The 15,279-nt window shown below is 36.9% G+C and overlaps 1 protein-coding gene across 4 annotated transcripts in view; it reads left to right on the plus strand.

The window, feature by feature from the left end:
* The window catches only part of LPIN2 (lipin 2), a 121,803-nt gene that overhangs the window by 87,316 nt on the left and 19,208 nt on the right, over positions 1-15,279 (plus strand). For all 4 annotated transcript variants that reach the window (XM_012517969.4, XM_058277491.2, XM_004474400.5 and 1 more), the window contains 5 exons: positions 1,559-1,860; positions 7,859-7,969; positions 9,027-9,150; positions 9,995-10,340; positions 12,904-13,003. In XM_012517969.4, the coding sequence (XP_012373423.3) occupies positions 1,559-1,860; positions 7,859-7,969; positions 9,027-9,150; positions 9,995-10,340; positions 12,904-13,003 (983 nt within the window). The remainder of the gene's footprint in view (positions 1-1,558; positions 1,861-7,858; positions 7,970-9,026; positions 9,151-9,994; positions 10,341-12,903; positions 13,004-15,279) is intronic.

Consider the following 15,279-nt stretch of genomic DNA (forward strand, 5'->3'; position numbering starts at 1 on the left):
GAGTGTGCCCCGTAAGGAGAACCGCCCAGCGCGTAAGAAAGTGCAGCCTGCCCAGGAATGGCGCTGCACACATGAAGAGGTGACAGCAAGATGATGCAACAAAAAGAAACACAACAACAGAAGCAGACAAAGAACACCCAGCAAATAGACACAGAGAACAGACAACTGGGGCAGGAGGGGGGAAGGGGAGAGAAATAAATAAATCTTTTAAAAAGAAAAGCTTAATGAAAAACAATTATGGAAACACACATTTTCAGGACTATCATGCAAAAATTGGAGTAAGTTGTAACAAGTTAATTGATACCTCTGTAAACTGTTTTCCCCCATGATACAAAGGAATGAATCAGATGGTTAAGAACTGAATTTAGATCAACACCTAGATTTGATCATTTATTTGGTAATAATGACACAACAAAAAGAAACAGATTCCCGTGGCGCTGACAACAACAGAAGCTGACAAAGAACACACAGCAGGGAAACGGACTTGGCCCAGTGGTTAGGGCGTCCGTCTACCACATGGGAGGTCCACGGTTCAAACCCCGGGCCTCCTTGACCCATGTGGAGCTGGCCCGTGCGCAGTGCTGATGCGCGCAAGGAGTGCCCTGCCACGCAGGGGTGTCCCCCGCGTAGGGGAGCCCCATGCGCAAGGAGTGCACCCCGTAAGGAGAGCCGCCCAGCACGAAAGAAAGTGCAGCCTGCCCAGGAATGGCGCCGCCCACACTTCCCGTGCCGCTGATGACAACAGAAGCGGACAAAGAAACAAGACGCAGCAAATAGACACAGAGAACAGACAACCGGGGCGGGTGGGAATTAAATAAATAAATAAATCTTTAAAAAAAAAAAAGAACACACAGCAAATAGACACAGAGAACAGACAAGGGGGTGGGGCGGGGGGATAAATAAATAAAATCTTTAAAATAAATAAATACTTTATGGTTTAAAAATTCACTAATAGGCAAGTAGATGTAGCTTAAGTGGTTGAACACCTGCTTTCCATGTATGAGGTCCTAGATCAGTCCTCCTAAAAAAAATTCACAAATTTCACTTGTTACTTGTTATAGCTTATTGTCTGTTAGAACTGCCTTCCTCTACCCTCAGTTAATTTGGCAAAACAAAAGCCTGACTTACCTATTCTGCTGTCCTTTGGGTGTAGGGTTCTTTATCTTTGCATTCTGCTTTATTTTGTTCTTACTGTTCTTAGTAAGTTCTTGTCAGAATTCTTTTAAATCCACCTGTGAATGCTGCTGATGCTTTGAAATTGTCTTTACAGAAAATTTAATTGGTTTTGCTCTAAGTACAGCTTTTGTGTATTCCATGCTGACTTAATCAGTTCCTTCACATTTATTCGATTATGTGTACTAAAGTGAGCTAACACTTAGCCTTGTGGAACGAATAAAGAAAGACTATTTAGGGGTGAACGTGGGTGTCTTTCTTACCCTTAGGTAATATGAAATTTTTTATACCATTGTGAAAACTTGAATACTCAGAATGACTTATTTTTTTGATTCACTGTTCAGTTTGTCAGGGTTAACTTTTCTTTCTTCATGTTCTCTTTAAGGAAAAGCTTCCCGCTTATCTTGCCACCTCACCAATTCCTACTGAAGATCAGTTCTTTACGGAAATTGATACCCCTTTGATGAAATCAGGTGGAAATGAAAGACCATCTCAGAGTTCAGACATCTCACACATCTTAGAAACGGAGACTGTTTTCACTTCAGGTTCTGTGAAAAAGAAAAAACGAAGGAGAAAGAAATGCAAGCAAGACAATAAGAAGGAAGATCATACTACTACTCCTGCTGCAGAAGATGCACTTGATGTAGCTTTAAGCTCTGATGATGAAAAGGGAGCCCTGTCAGCAAGGTAGAAAACTCAGTCTGCAAAGGGTCTTTCTATGCAGTTACGGGGCTGTCCACTGAGGCTATAGGTGGCACTAAGGTAAAGTGAGAAGCTGCTGTTTCTTTTATGGATTTGTACTGTGAGGTTTGCGTTTACTTTCTCCCCTTGACAATTTATTGTGGAAGTTCATGGAGCAGGCATTTTCTTTTCTCCTTTCTACAGCTCTGCAAAAATTACCACCAGGCATCCTGCTCTTGGTACTAAAATACCATTTTTAGCAGACTAGAGCTGTGTCTTTTTTCATCTCTGTAAGTTTCTAGAAGTTGAATAAATCATAAGTCACAAAGTAGGTCTGAATCTGTGGCTGGCCCTTGGATGAGCAGGTATGTGTGAGCACCACATTGGTGGGCCATGCGCATTAGGTGCTGCTCCACTTGTATGTTTTCACCACAGCTGCTGAGAAGACAGTGCTCTGTGCAACTACTTCTTGGGAAAATTAGAGCCCTTAAAAGTTGTTTTCATTACAGAAAGGAGAGAAAATAATTTCTCTACTTAGGAATACCAAATATACATCAAGTTGTAACCTCTATGCTGATCTAGTATGGTTTATTTACCAAGATTTTGTTTTAAATTGTCAAACCCAGGGGGTCAGAAATTAATGAATAGTAGTATATTAATCCCTTTTTGACAAAACTGTTAACTTTCTGAAAATTGTAAGTACTAACTGTAAGTCCTGGAATAGAATCCTACATTTGATAGTAATTTTTTTACTATCAAATGATTAATTTGATAGTAAATTAGATTAATTTTTAATTTATTTCTCTCCCCTCCCCCCCCAGTTGTCTGCTTTCTCTGTCCATTTGCTGTGTGTTCTTCTGTGTGCGCTTGTATTCATGTCAGCCTCACCGGAAATCTGTGTCTCTTTTTTGTTGTGTCATCTTGGCTGCATCAACTCTCCCTGTGTGTGGCCGCACTCCTGGGCAGGCTGCACTTTTTTTCGCATGGGGCAGCTCTTACGGGGCGCACTCCTTGCGTGTGGGCCTCCTCTATGTGGGGGACACCCCTGTATGGCACGGCACTTGCGCGCAACAGCACTGTGCATGGGCCAGCTTCACCACACCGGTCAGGAGGCCCAGGGTTTGAACCTTGGACCTCCAATGTGGTAGGCGGATGCTCTATTCATTGATCCAAATTCGCTTCTCAGTGATTTTTAATATATGAAATTTTTCTACCATTTTCTGACTAAATCAGCTGTCACATTGCAGGTATTCCTTCTCACACTTCCCATACTGAATATATTAGACTAAATTTGAGTTCTGATATAGTTAATTCTCTTTTGAAACTAAAAATGGAAGCTATAATAAAGTGCTTTAGACTCAACAGGTCAGTGTAAACTATATAATTTAAAAACTTTGAGTAAATCAACATCTAAATAATATTTTTTAGTCAATATGAAAGTACTATCTGGGAAGAGCTTAATTAGAAGTGTTCTTTATATCTAGAGTTAATTTTATCATTGATTTACAAAGGATTTTAAACTTTGAAAAAGTACTGCCATTTCTTTAAAAAGAGACCCTTCCCTTCCTTTTCTTGCTTTAAGGCTCTGAAGGGTTATTTATCCTAATTTTCCCTAAGAGAATAAGCTGGGAGAGTCTTTAATCTTCCATTGTTGGATGTCAAGGCCAAGAACAGTCTTAGAATTCCTTTACAAGTTTTGTCTTCTTATGGTAAAATGTGTAGCTGGGCAAGACATGTTCTTTTGAGAAATTTACAATTCACACATCTAAATTTTATTTGAATCAGCATTGAATTGCGCCCTTATTAAGTGCCTTAGTTTCTGAAAATTTTTTTTTTGCCAACTAGAATTCCTTCAAGATCTGCCAAAAAATGTAGATTATTTTGTGTTGACCTGTGCCCTTTCTTAACATAATAGAGCAAAGTTGAGAGCTCCTGAGCAATGTGCACCTTCACCTTAGGGAGTTAAAGGTTGCTAAAAACATAAGCAAAGCCCCTGCTAAATGTGTAAGAGTCATTACTCTACAGGAATTGTGTAAATGAGTGTTGTAAGTATCTTTCTAGATTGCTTACAAAGCTGCATGGACCAGATCTGTTGGTGCACCAGTTTGATTAACAGGTTATCTCTCTGAGCCAGACCTTGCTTGTTTGGTAAGCAGGCTGTATCAGCACACACTGGGGCCTGCAATGATTTTCAGGAACTTGGTGGTTTGCTTTTTCTTTAGGTCACCAGGGAATGAATGATAATAGCGGCTATACTTAGAGGATGCCCCCCTTCCCCTCCCTCCCCCACCACATCTCATTTAGGAAGGATCTGTTTAATTAAGCAAAAACTAGGACTTTTAAAAAGAGACAAAATGTAAATAGTTGTGCAGGTTCAATGTATACTGGAAGAAGCTTTGTGAAAGGTAGACATACTGGGCCCTTTGTAGTTCCAATTGTGGAGCAGTAGCCTCTTGATTGCTGAAAGGGCCTTTGTTTCTTATCTATAAAATATGAACACCAAATAAACTACATGGTTTGCAAGGCTCCCTCCACTTCAGCATCTAGGTTCTAAAATCATTTGGAGTAAGATGTTTAAGGCCAGAAATAATTAACAGCACGTTAAAGAGAGAAAAAGACTAGGAAGTCAGTTGGTTTTGCAGTTGTGAGGTCCAGGGATTATGTGGAATCAGAGACTTTGCACCTTTCATATGTCTCACTTTCTTTGACCTTACCACTTGAGAAAGAAATTCATTATCTAGAGAACCTGCCTAAAAGAGGTTTTTATTTTGATAAATGGGATACAGATTACACTATTTACTTTTCAAGAATTGCTCTGAATAATAGAGTTTAGGTTTACTGAAGCTTCTTGAAGGAGGCAGATCAAAGAGGAAACAGTTGTTTAAAGCGGGTTGCTGATACACCGAAGAAACTAGTTTATGGAAATTTGAGAGCTTTAAATTCCACAAGAGTTTTTTACACTGCACCTAGCAAATTTCTCTCCTTTCTAAAGATGGATGGTCTCTGGGCGCACTTGGACTTTTGATGTGAATGTAACACTGAAGCCAAGTTTGTGTGTGGGTGTGTATGTATTACAACATTGCACCTGGGCATAGTAGCCTTTTGAAGGGAAAGGACTTTTCAAATTGCTTGGTGCTCTAGGCTTTAGTGCAAATATACAAAACATACCACTGAGGAGAATATTTAAAATACCCAACAAGAGCGAAAATGGACAATCAAGACCATGCCATCAGAAAACAGTCTCAACCTTTAATCTACTAGAGCAGACTTGTTTAAAAAGTTATATCTGGGAGCTAAGTCTTTTCACAGACAGCATCTGTTGATCTCCTCATCAGTAGCTGCCTTCTGGAAGTGCCCTCCATGTGCTCTGTGGTTAGCACAGAAATTCAGGGTGACATGACTCTTACGGCCCTCTCCTTGGCTTTCCTCCCCTTTATTTCTGACCCAGCAAACAAAGACAACTTTGCAGGGCTCTTTCAGTCTTGTTAGGGGATATCTGTTATGGGAAATGCCTTGTATGCAAATGCAAACCTAGATCATCAGCTGCGCTGATATGTATCAACTTAATACTGTGCCCTCTAAGATTAGGGATAAACAAATTTTTAACAGAATTATTGATCTTTGATTATAATAGTTGCCGACCCAATTTATCTCATATGCCACAAATTAAGATTAAAACTCATTTAATACCTATAACTTGTCCCACATAAATAATTTAGGCTATTTTAGTTTTCTATTGTTTTTTCCCCACTTTATAAAAATGGAAGTTATAATAATGTTCAGAGATCTTAAGTGTTCAGTTTAATGAATTTTGACAACTGCATGCACTGTGTAACCTCTCTTGGTTTTCAAAGGGGAAAAACGTTGGTTTGCAAAATCATGAATAATTTGAAGACATCTAATATTGAGGTGCATTTCTGGAGGCTGATGTGCTCTATAAACACTTACTTGGAACTTCAGCAACAGTAACCCTCATCCCCCAATCCCTACTGAACATTAAAGTATTTACCCTACTCAAAATTCTCTTTTGCTCATTGTTAATATATATATTTGTCCTATATTTTAGTATAGCTATAACCAGTGTTCATATTATTTTCTTTACCTGCTGGTCTATATACTCCCTTATATCCTCATGTCATATACTTAGTTTTAGTTGCTGTCATGGTCTGCCTAGCTGGTCCCTTATTCTCAGACATATGTACCATCTTAGAAAGTGCTGGAAAAAATAGAAAACAAAAACAAATAACACACACGCAAAATAGTGCTGAAATGGGTTTTTAGAAGACCTGTTTTAGTAAAGGACTCTTAGCACTGAAAGGAACCTTAACATCAGAAATCTTTCCCTCACTTTAATGGGGCTAGACTAATGGGTTCTATTTTTACCCAGATATGCCCAGAGACAACCATTCTGTGTCTTCTTGGGGTTGTAAATGCTTAATGGTGCCTGATCACTCTGTCTCTCAGTGTTTTACTAAATCCTGTTTGCCTTGCTGAACTCTTCTTGACTTAGCTTTTATACTGAAGTGAAATACGTTCCCAAAACCAAATACCTTTTAATACAAAAATATCTCTTTTACTTTCTTCTTTCAAACCACATTGACCTATATGGATAGTAATTGGTCAAACTGTAGTGTCCTTTCAAATTTGATAAATAAGGACTGTTCAGAAACATCTCATTTCCCCCTTCTCTCCCTTTCCCTTACCGTTTGATTTTCCTTTATTAAGAAATAGAGTATTTTTACCTGGATGCCTGCCTTCCTCAAATAAGTGTTTCTCTCCCTGTGTATGCCACAGTGGTATTCCTTTTGGGATAAAGGTGATTAAGGCTAGAAAACTTTAAATTAAGAGGTACACCTGGGTGGGAGAACTATGTGTGAGAGCTAGTGGAAAAGCAGAGTATGTTAAGTTAAGGTATAAAGGAAGACATAATATTGAAAATTAATAAACTGGTTTCTATATTTTTGGTCCAGCAAACTGTGATATAGATAGTCTCATTTTATGGTTAATATCTGTTGAACATTGAATTTTCTATAAGAAGCACTTGAACTTGCTTTGTTTTAGCATTTTTCTCTATATTTTTCAGAGTATTCAGTGTGATATACCACATAAACTCTGAAGTAGGCAGGACAAGTGATAAATTTCCAAGTAAAGGTGAAAACTGGGGCTCACAGGCCTCCTGAGGGATGTTTTCAAGGTTATATAGGAGTTAGTCATATTAACTCTGCAAATTAAAACCAGGCAGAGGGTCAGGTCAGGTAATTAAAACATTATTATTCATCTGCCTCCTCCTGTTCAAAGGGGTCTGTATAGGAACGTTTAAAGAATTTGTCATTTTTGTATTCTTCATATCTCCACATCATATCAAATTAGTCAAAGTAGAGAGAAAATTCTCAGATAATTCCTAGGCCAAAAAAAAAGAAGAAGAAAATAAGTGCTTGGTTTTTAGGAGTTTGGAGTGATTTTGAAATTTTGAGTCCTAGCTCTTCTCTTTAGTTGATGTCCTGATATTTTCTGTAATATACAGGGAGTAGAGAAGAACAAGCGCTGTCCACACAGTCTTGGTTTGAACCCAACTACTGACTAGCTTTTTCACTTTGGACAATTTTTTAACTTTCTCTGGATTCTTGATTTCCTTATATCTAAAATGGGATATTACTGCATCAGATTTTTAAGGATTGAATGTGATAAACGTAAAACCCTCATTTTCTTCTCACAGTTCTTAAATCAGTTATTCCTAAGGAATGTAAAAAGGACTTTTTAGTTACATCTTGCTTTTTGCCCTCCTCTTTCTATCCCAGATTTAAGTAGTGACTGGTGTAGCTTTTGGTAGGTGGCATCAGTGAATCCCTTTTCCATCAGATTTTCCTTTTAAAAGGGTGAGTTACTAATCAGGCCTTCCTTTTTCTCATTTAAATGATGTATCAGTAGATTTGTACGATGGATATTTTAAAGCTGGCACAAAGGTCATTGTTCCTGTCTTCCTCTGTTTTTCTTCCCTTCACAGAGGATCTTCAAATGCTTCCTTAAAGGAAGAAGACTACAAGGAGCCTTTGAGCTTCCATTCTGCTGGCGATCACTACCCCTTATCTGATGGAGATTGGTCTCCTTTGGACAAGTAAGTATTTTTGAAATTTCTCAGTTTCTTAAAGGAGAAAGGAAGAAAGGGTATATTAAAAATATATTAAATGTATTTTTTGAATGTAACATTTAAAAGAAAATGAAGAAGAAAAAAATATATTAAAAGTGTTTAGTATTTAAAAAAGCCTCTCAACAACAACAAAACCTGTATCAGATTATTTCACAGGGGAATTCTAATAAACTATTCAAGAAGACTTAAAACATTTTTAAAAGTGTTTATTTTTAATATAGATACAACCTTTTTCTTTCAATAATTACCTTTTTCCTAAACTTTATCTGACTTACACTGACAATATTGGTAGGTGTAGATCTGTGTAATCAACATATAATAGAATTTGATTACCAGCAGTTTGTTTTTTGAGGTTAGGAGGCTGGGGATTAAACCTGGGACCTCTTATATGGGAAGCTGGCATATGTGGGAAGCTGGTGCTTAACCACTGAGGCACATCACCTCCCCTGAGTTAGTTTTTTAATTTGTTTGCTTGTTTTTTTTTGTTTTTTTTTTTTCTCATTTTATTTTTAGGAGGCACTGGGAACTGAACCCAGGACCTCCCATGTGGGAAGCAGGCACTCAATTGCTTGAGCCACATCTGCTCTCCTGTCAACAGTTCTTAAATTCTCATCTTTTATTGTCAATTTTTGACTGTAACTATGGATAATGTAGTGAACAAAAAATGCACAATGACGTTTTGTATTCTGCATTCTAGTCTTTCTCTCACATATTAATTATATTAATTTAACCCATCCATCCTTCCATTTTCTTCCTCATTGTTTTTTTGTGTGTGTGAGAACCAAATGAGATAATGCATATGAAAGTGTTTACAGAGGGCCTGGCAAGTCCTCAAATACTAGTTGGCATTTTTATTTTTAAAGAACTCAAGTGGAAGAAACGATGATTCCTTTGGTAGGGTGTGTATATATGCAGGATAAAGTTGATACATTCAATCTTTTTATTAGTTTTAATCTGTCAAGCTCAGCAAGACTGAAGGTTTCCTGACTTGAGTCCTCACATTTCTTCCTGCTTGCTTTTGCAGTGCCTATTCCCAGGCAGTGTGTCCTAAGAGCGATTCAGAGCTGGAGGTGAAACCTGCCGGGAGCCTGCTCAGATCTGAGTCTCATATGGAGTGGACATGGGGTGGCTTCCCAGAGTCCACCAAGGTAGTAGGCTGTCTTTGCCTACAGAATGTGTCTAAATAAAAACTTGTGAATAGTCCATAAGAAAAGGGGGCAATTTCTGACTGAGCTAACGTGACTATAAAGTTAACCTTATTCTTAATATTTTCACTATGTATTTACAACAGTAGGAATCCAGCATCATTTTGTATGTTTCTCTTTAGTAAATGATAATGTTGACTGTTAATATAAGGAAAATTTTTAAGATACTGAAGGAAATTAAAATTTCCATCTGAAAGTTTAAATAGGAAATTGATTATGAAAGTTTTTTTCCAACTGCTAATGAAAGAAGAAAGAACTGGGGAGATACGTTCTCCAGGGACAAAATGCTTAGACCCTGTGTTTAGTTTTTAAAAATACACATTTTGCTTATATGTATGATTAAATTTAAGCCTTACTTCCCACTTGTATACTGTTTTAACAGAGCCTTGAGGTGGGGCTTGAAACTTAGTTCAAGCAGAGTTACATTTTGTTTATCATTTTAAGTTAATCCCTTTTATTGTCTAAAAATTGTCATAATCTCTCACAGTCTTCTCCAGTGTTTAACTCTTCATAATAGAAGAGTTATAAAAAATAACTCTGACAGTTCTGACTGAATGATACTTTATCAATATCATGATATTGAACAAAATGTAGTTATTCATTTTACCCACTTTTAATTATGAACTATTTCCTACATACAAAGTAATGCAGTAAATGAATGTGTCTAAGTTTTAAATAATAGAAGGAACATATTTAGCTGCATCCATTTTAAGAAATAGATTACAGCAAATACCTTTGAAACTATAGTTTTTTTGTTTTTTTTTTAAATTATAATTCAACTTTTTAGATCAGCAAGAGAGAGCGATCTGACCATCATCCTAGGACAGCTGTGATTACACCATCAGAAAATACTCATTTTCGGGTAATTCCCAGTGACGACAACCTCATAAGTGAGGTTGAAAAGGATGTTTCCATTGAAGACACAGTCTGTACCATAGTGAAGCCCAAACCCAGAGCTCTGGGTAAACCGATGAGTGATGCAAGTTGCGCTGCAGAACTTCTTGAACCTCCCCTTGAGACTTTGCAGATTTCATCTATGTTAGATACAGATCACCTTCCAGTCCCATCATCAGTGGAGGCTTCTTCAGAATCAAAACCAGCAGCTAAAGTAGACTCACCGTCAAAGAAGAAAGGTAATCATGGACTTTAATTTAGCACCAGGTACCCTGAATTTCCATGGTAAATTAAATCAGTGTTTTGAAATAATATGTGATAGCCACCATCCTGTTTGTATTCCCCAATAAGAACATATCACATGCTTTCATGTGATTACCTGTTTAATACGCCTTCCCCAGTAGGCTGAGTCCCATGGGAGCAGTATTCAAACTTCAGTACTCAGCTGCTCAGGCCTTGATGAGCACTGACTGAGAAATGAATGAATGCTGCTAATCAAGTAATGAGTCAAATTAATCACTAATCATTAGGTAACCCCATGAAATGAAGTGGAAGCCTCTAAACAATTGTAGTTTAAACAAAAAAATAGAATAGAGAAAAATATTCACCTGAACTATCTGGTTAGTCAAGGCTAAATTGAAGGCTCTGTTATGTTTGAATTACTTGACCAGTTGAAAATAGTCACCTACTAATTAACCTTTTTTTTTTAGTGTTACGGGGTATAAATATATGTAAGCTAGTATGTGCTCTTTTCTCTCATTGATTATTTCCCTCTAAAACAGAAGATGTGGTCCAACTCTCGGCTCACCTGCTTTCTTACTCTGAGAATACAAGGTTAATAAACCTGAACATTCTTACTATTTAAGAACAAAGTTATCCACCAATACTTTGTACACTAAGAACTAGAACATTCTCACTGTTTCTAAACTGGATTTTGTCCATACTTTTAGGGGATTAAATCCTTCCCTAAAAACACCCATTGTTATATAAAGCCAAATACCTGCTTGCCCTTTTTTTTTTTTTTTAATTCCAACAAAGGTTAGATAATCACGAACTACCTTAATAAATATCCACTATAAAAACCTTTATACAAATAATTTGTATAAAGTTTTTAAAAGTTTGTCTCAGGCACTTGAAGTCAAATCTAATTATCCAGCTGATTGTGACAATCCTGCACCTGCTCTTTTCATGGCTCAGCACTTCTTTTGAAACCAGAAGCCCATAACCATTTGATCTACCCAGGGAAATGTTGGCGTATTGGGGGCGGGGGAGAATGACGTGGCAAATCCAGTTCCACTAGGGTGCATGCTTTGTTTCTGGGTGGAACCTCGTTTAGAAACTGGTTACAGGTAGGAACACCAAAGTGATTTCTCACCATCCTTTTGGTCTCATTCTTTCTTCCTCCCAACTTCTTATTTTGAAAAGTTTTACATGTTTGCTTTCTCTTTGTGTCTCCACTCACATGCATTGTTTCTTATAGTTTGAAACTATTTGAAGGCAGGTTGCAGGCATTTTGTCACTTTGCCCCTAAATGTCCCAAGATAACACCTATTAAGAATGAGAACATTCTCTAACTACAGTGCCATTGTTGTGAAGAAAATCGACAACATTGTCTAATATTCAGTCCTGAATATTCAAGTTTCCCCGCATGTGCCAAGGCTGTCTTTTAAAACTGCTTATTTTCCCCTAAGCCATTCCATTAAGGCTCACGTATTATTTTAGTTTTTATGTTTCTTTAATGTTTTTATTTTAGAAGAGTGCCTCCACAGTCACACACACACCTTCCCCATTTCCCTCTCTCTACCCTTGATCCTAAACTTTTGAAGAGCCCTGCCAAATGTCTTATAGACTCATATTCTGGATTTATCTGATTGTTTTTTCAAGGTGAGATTCCCCCGTATTTCCTGACTGAAAGTACTGTGCCATAGAAATGTCAGTGTGAGCTATGTATGTAATTTTAAGTCTTCTAGTAGCCACATTGTAAATGGAAAAATTAACAGGTTAAGTTTCATAATATATTCTAATTCAATCGGTTGAAAATAGTTTTAACATGTAATCAATGTAAACATCATTAATGAACTATTTTACATTCTTTTCAAAATAGTCAATCTTGGAAATCTGGTGTGTTTTACATTTTACATGCCTCAGACCATCTGGTTCAAATGCTCACTTAGCCACAAGTGGCTGGTAGCGACTGCAGTTGGCACAACAGAGCTAGAGGCTTAATAGATTTGGGTTAAATATTTTTGTATTGTTTGAATTAAGGATTATCGGGCATACTGGGTAATTCATGTCACATCTCATATCTCACTATTTGATCACTTGTTTAAGATGTTGTCTGCCACATTTCTTCATTGTAAAAGAAGAATCTGTGGCACAGTGGAATATCCTTTTCCTCAACAACCTTTTACTTAGTCGTTTAGAATAATGGCCTCATTCTTGATGCAAAATGATCACATCAAGTTTGGTCATGCTTATTCTTACCTATAGATACCAAAAAAAAATTCACCATCAAACAAATTATTTAGGGGCTAGGACTATTCATGTAACAGCAAATGAAAGAATGAATAAATCAGCAAATGTTTATTGAGCACCTATTATTCGAGTAACAATTGATCATCCATTGGCATGGATGACTGAGAATCAGCACAGGGGAAAAGGTTTGTTGGCACCTGTGAAAACAAAACCTCATTCAAATCTTGGTAGGTTTTATTGTTTGCAAACCTTTTCTGTTTTCTTGCAGAGTCATAAATGAAGATTAATTTCTTATCTTTGATGTGTTTTTCTTAAAATGAAAAACAGGTGTTCACAAGAGAAGCCAGCACCAGGGACCTGATGATATTTATCTAGATGACTTAAAGGCTCTAGAACCTGAAGTTGCAGCTCTCTATTTCCCTAAAAGGTAGTGTATCCCATAATGTTATGGAAAAGGGTGAACAACTCTGAAATGCTGTGGTTATTTTGTAGAGCAGAGCATTTCATCTGAGGAAAAAGAACAAGGTGGTGGGGTCCTTTCACTAAATCTGGTGATTGCTTCAGGTTTTGGAAAACACAGAAATGGCATGTGTTGTTTTGATTATAGTAATTTGAAATTTAGAGGCTTACCTGTTGATCAAGAAATTTTCAATGCAGTGAGGAGAGGTTCCCTAATTAAACCTACATAAGGGTTTATAAATGGGTATGACTTCAGGTTAGCACTTTTTACATTCATTCATGCAAACTCATGTTCTTTGGAAAGTTCTTTAGCATTTGTTTCATTTATTATGTGTTTTTTGTTTTAAAACAAATCAATTATATTGATAAATATTAATAAAGGATACAATTTATCCGAAGTGTGCACTCCATGATATTGGTATAATCACACAGTTGTGCAGTTCATCACTTCAGTTGTTGTTAGAGCATTTTCATTATTTTGATAATAATTTTAAAAAGCAGACAAAAAAACCGAACGAGAAAATTCTTCACCTCTCAGTCTCTGTTTCCTGTGCCGTACATAGCTGCTATTTCTGGCTATTTTTGCACATTAATTTATCTATTTATTTTTAAGCAATTTTATCAAGGATATATTTGCATGCCGTGCAGTCTATCCAAAATGTATAATCAGTGGCTTTTGGTATAATCACAATGTTGAGCATTCATCACCACAAAACATTTTAGAAAAATTTACTCCAAAAAGGAAAATTCCATACCCCTTAGCAGTCACCTCTCAATCCCTCTATCCTTTCCCAGCCTTACATAACAACTTATCTAACTTTATAGATTTATTTATATTTACATTTTATGTAAATGGAATCATACAATATGTAATAATTTGTGTCTGGTTTGTTTCACTTAGCGTAGTGGTCCTTTCTTTTTTGGTCTGATGTTAACATCTTGCAGTGTTAACATATATTAGCTCAGTTTTAAGGAAAAATGGTCATACATGCAATTTAACCCATATTCCTATTTCACATTGGTTATTATTATGCTATACAGTCACATGTTACATGTTTAGCTTTCCTTTTAGTAATATACATGACCTTAGACTTTCTCTTTAAACCACTGTCAAGTCACAAACATATTGGGCTTTTGCCTTTTCTATTCATTTCCAAAGATTAACACACATCCTTTTTACCAATTCTACACAAGTAAACCCTGAACTTTATATTCTCTAACCTCATTCTATTTTCTGGTGACCCATATTCAAGTTAGTAACTTCATAATTATACAGTATTTATCTTTTTGTGTGTTGGCTTGCTTCACTCAACAAAGTGTCTTTCAGATTCATCCATGTTGTCATATGCTTCATGACTTCATTTCTTCTCACAGCTGCATAATATTCCATCGTGTGTATACATCATAGTTTGTTTATCCATTCGTTGGTTGATGGACCCCTGGGTTGTTTCCATATTTTGGAAATCATGAATAACACCATTGTGAACATCGGTGTGCAAATATCTGTTTGTGTCACTGGTCTCAGTTCTTCTGTGTATATACCCAGTAGTGGTATTGCCGGGTCGTGTGGCAAATCTATTTTCAGCTTCTTTAGGACGTGCCGAACAGTTCTCCACAGTAGCTGTACCATTCTGCATTCTCCCAGCAGTGAATAAGTGTTCCTATCTCTCCACATGCTCTCCAACACTTGTAGTTCTCTATCTTTTTAATAGCGGCCATTCTAATAGGTGTGAAATGATATCTTATTGTAGCTTTAATTTGCATTTCTCTAATAGCTAATGTTGTTGAACATATTTTCTTGTTTTTTTGCCATTTGTATGTCTACTTTGGACAAATGTCTATTCAAGTCTTTTGCCCATTTTTTAATCGAGTTGTTTGTCTTTGTATTGTTGAGTTGTAGCCATCTCTATATACCTTGGATGCTAAACACTTAATAAATATGTGATTTTCAAGTATTTTTTTCCCAATTGAGTCAGCTGCCTTTTCACCCTTTTGACAAAGTCCTTTGACATGCAAAAGCATTTAATTTTTTTTTCTTCTCTTTATTTTTTTAATGTTACATTTTAAAAATATGAGGTCCCCATATACCCCCCATCCCCCTCACCCCACTCCTCTGCCCATAACAACAACCTCCTCCATCATCATGAGACATTCATTGCATTTGGTGAATACATCTCTGAGCACTGCTGCACCTCATGGTCAGTGGTCCACACCATAGCCCACACTCTCCCCCAGTCCACCCAG

Source organism: Dasypus novemcinctus, chromosome 16, assembly GCF_030445035.2.
Source record: "Dasypus novemcinctus isolate mDasNov1 chromosome 16, mDasNov1.1.hap2, whole genome shotgun sequence".
In the NCBI taxonomy this organism is placed as follows: domain Eukaryota; kingdom Metazoa; phylum Chordata; class Mammalia; order Cingulata; family Dasypodidae; genus Dasypus; species Dasypus novemcinctus.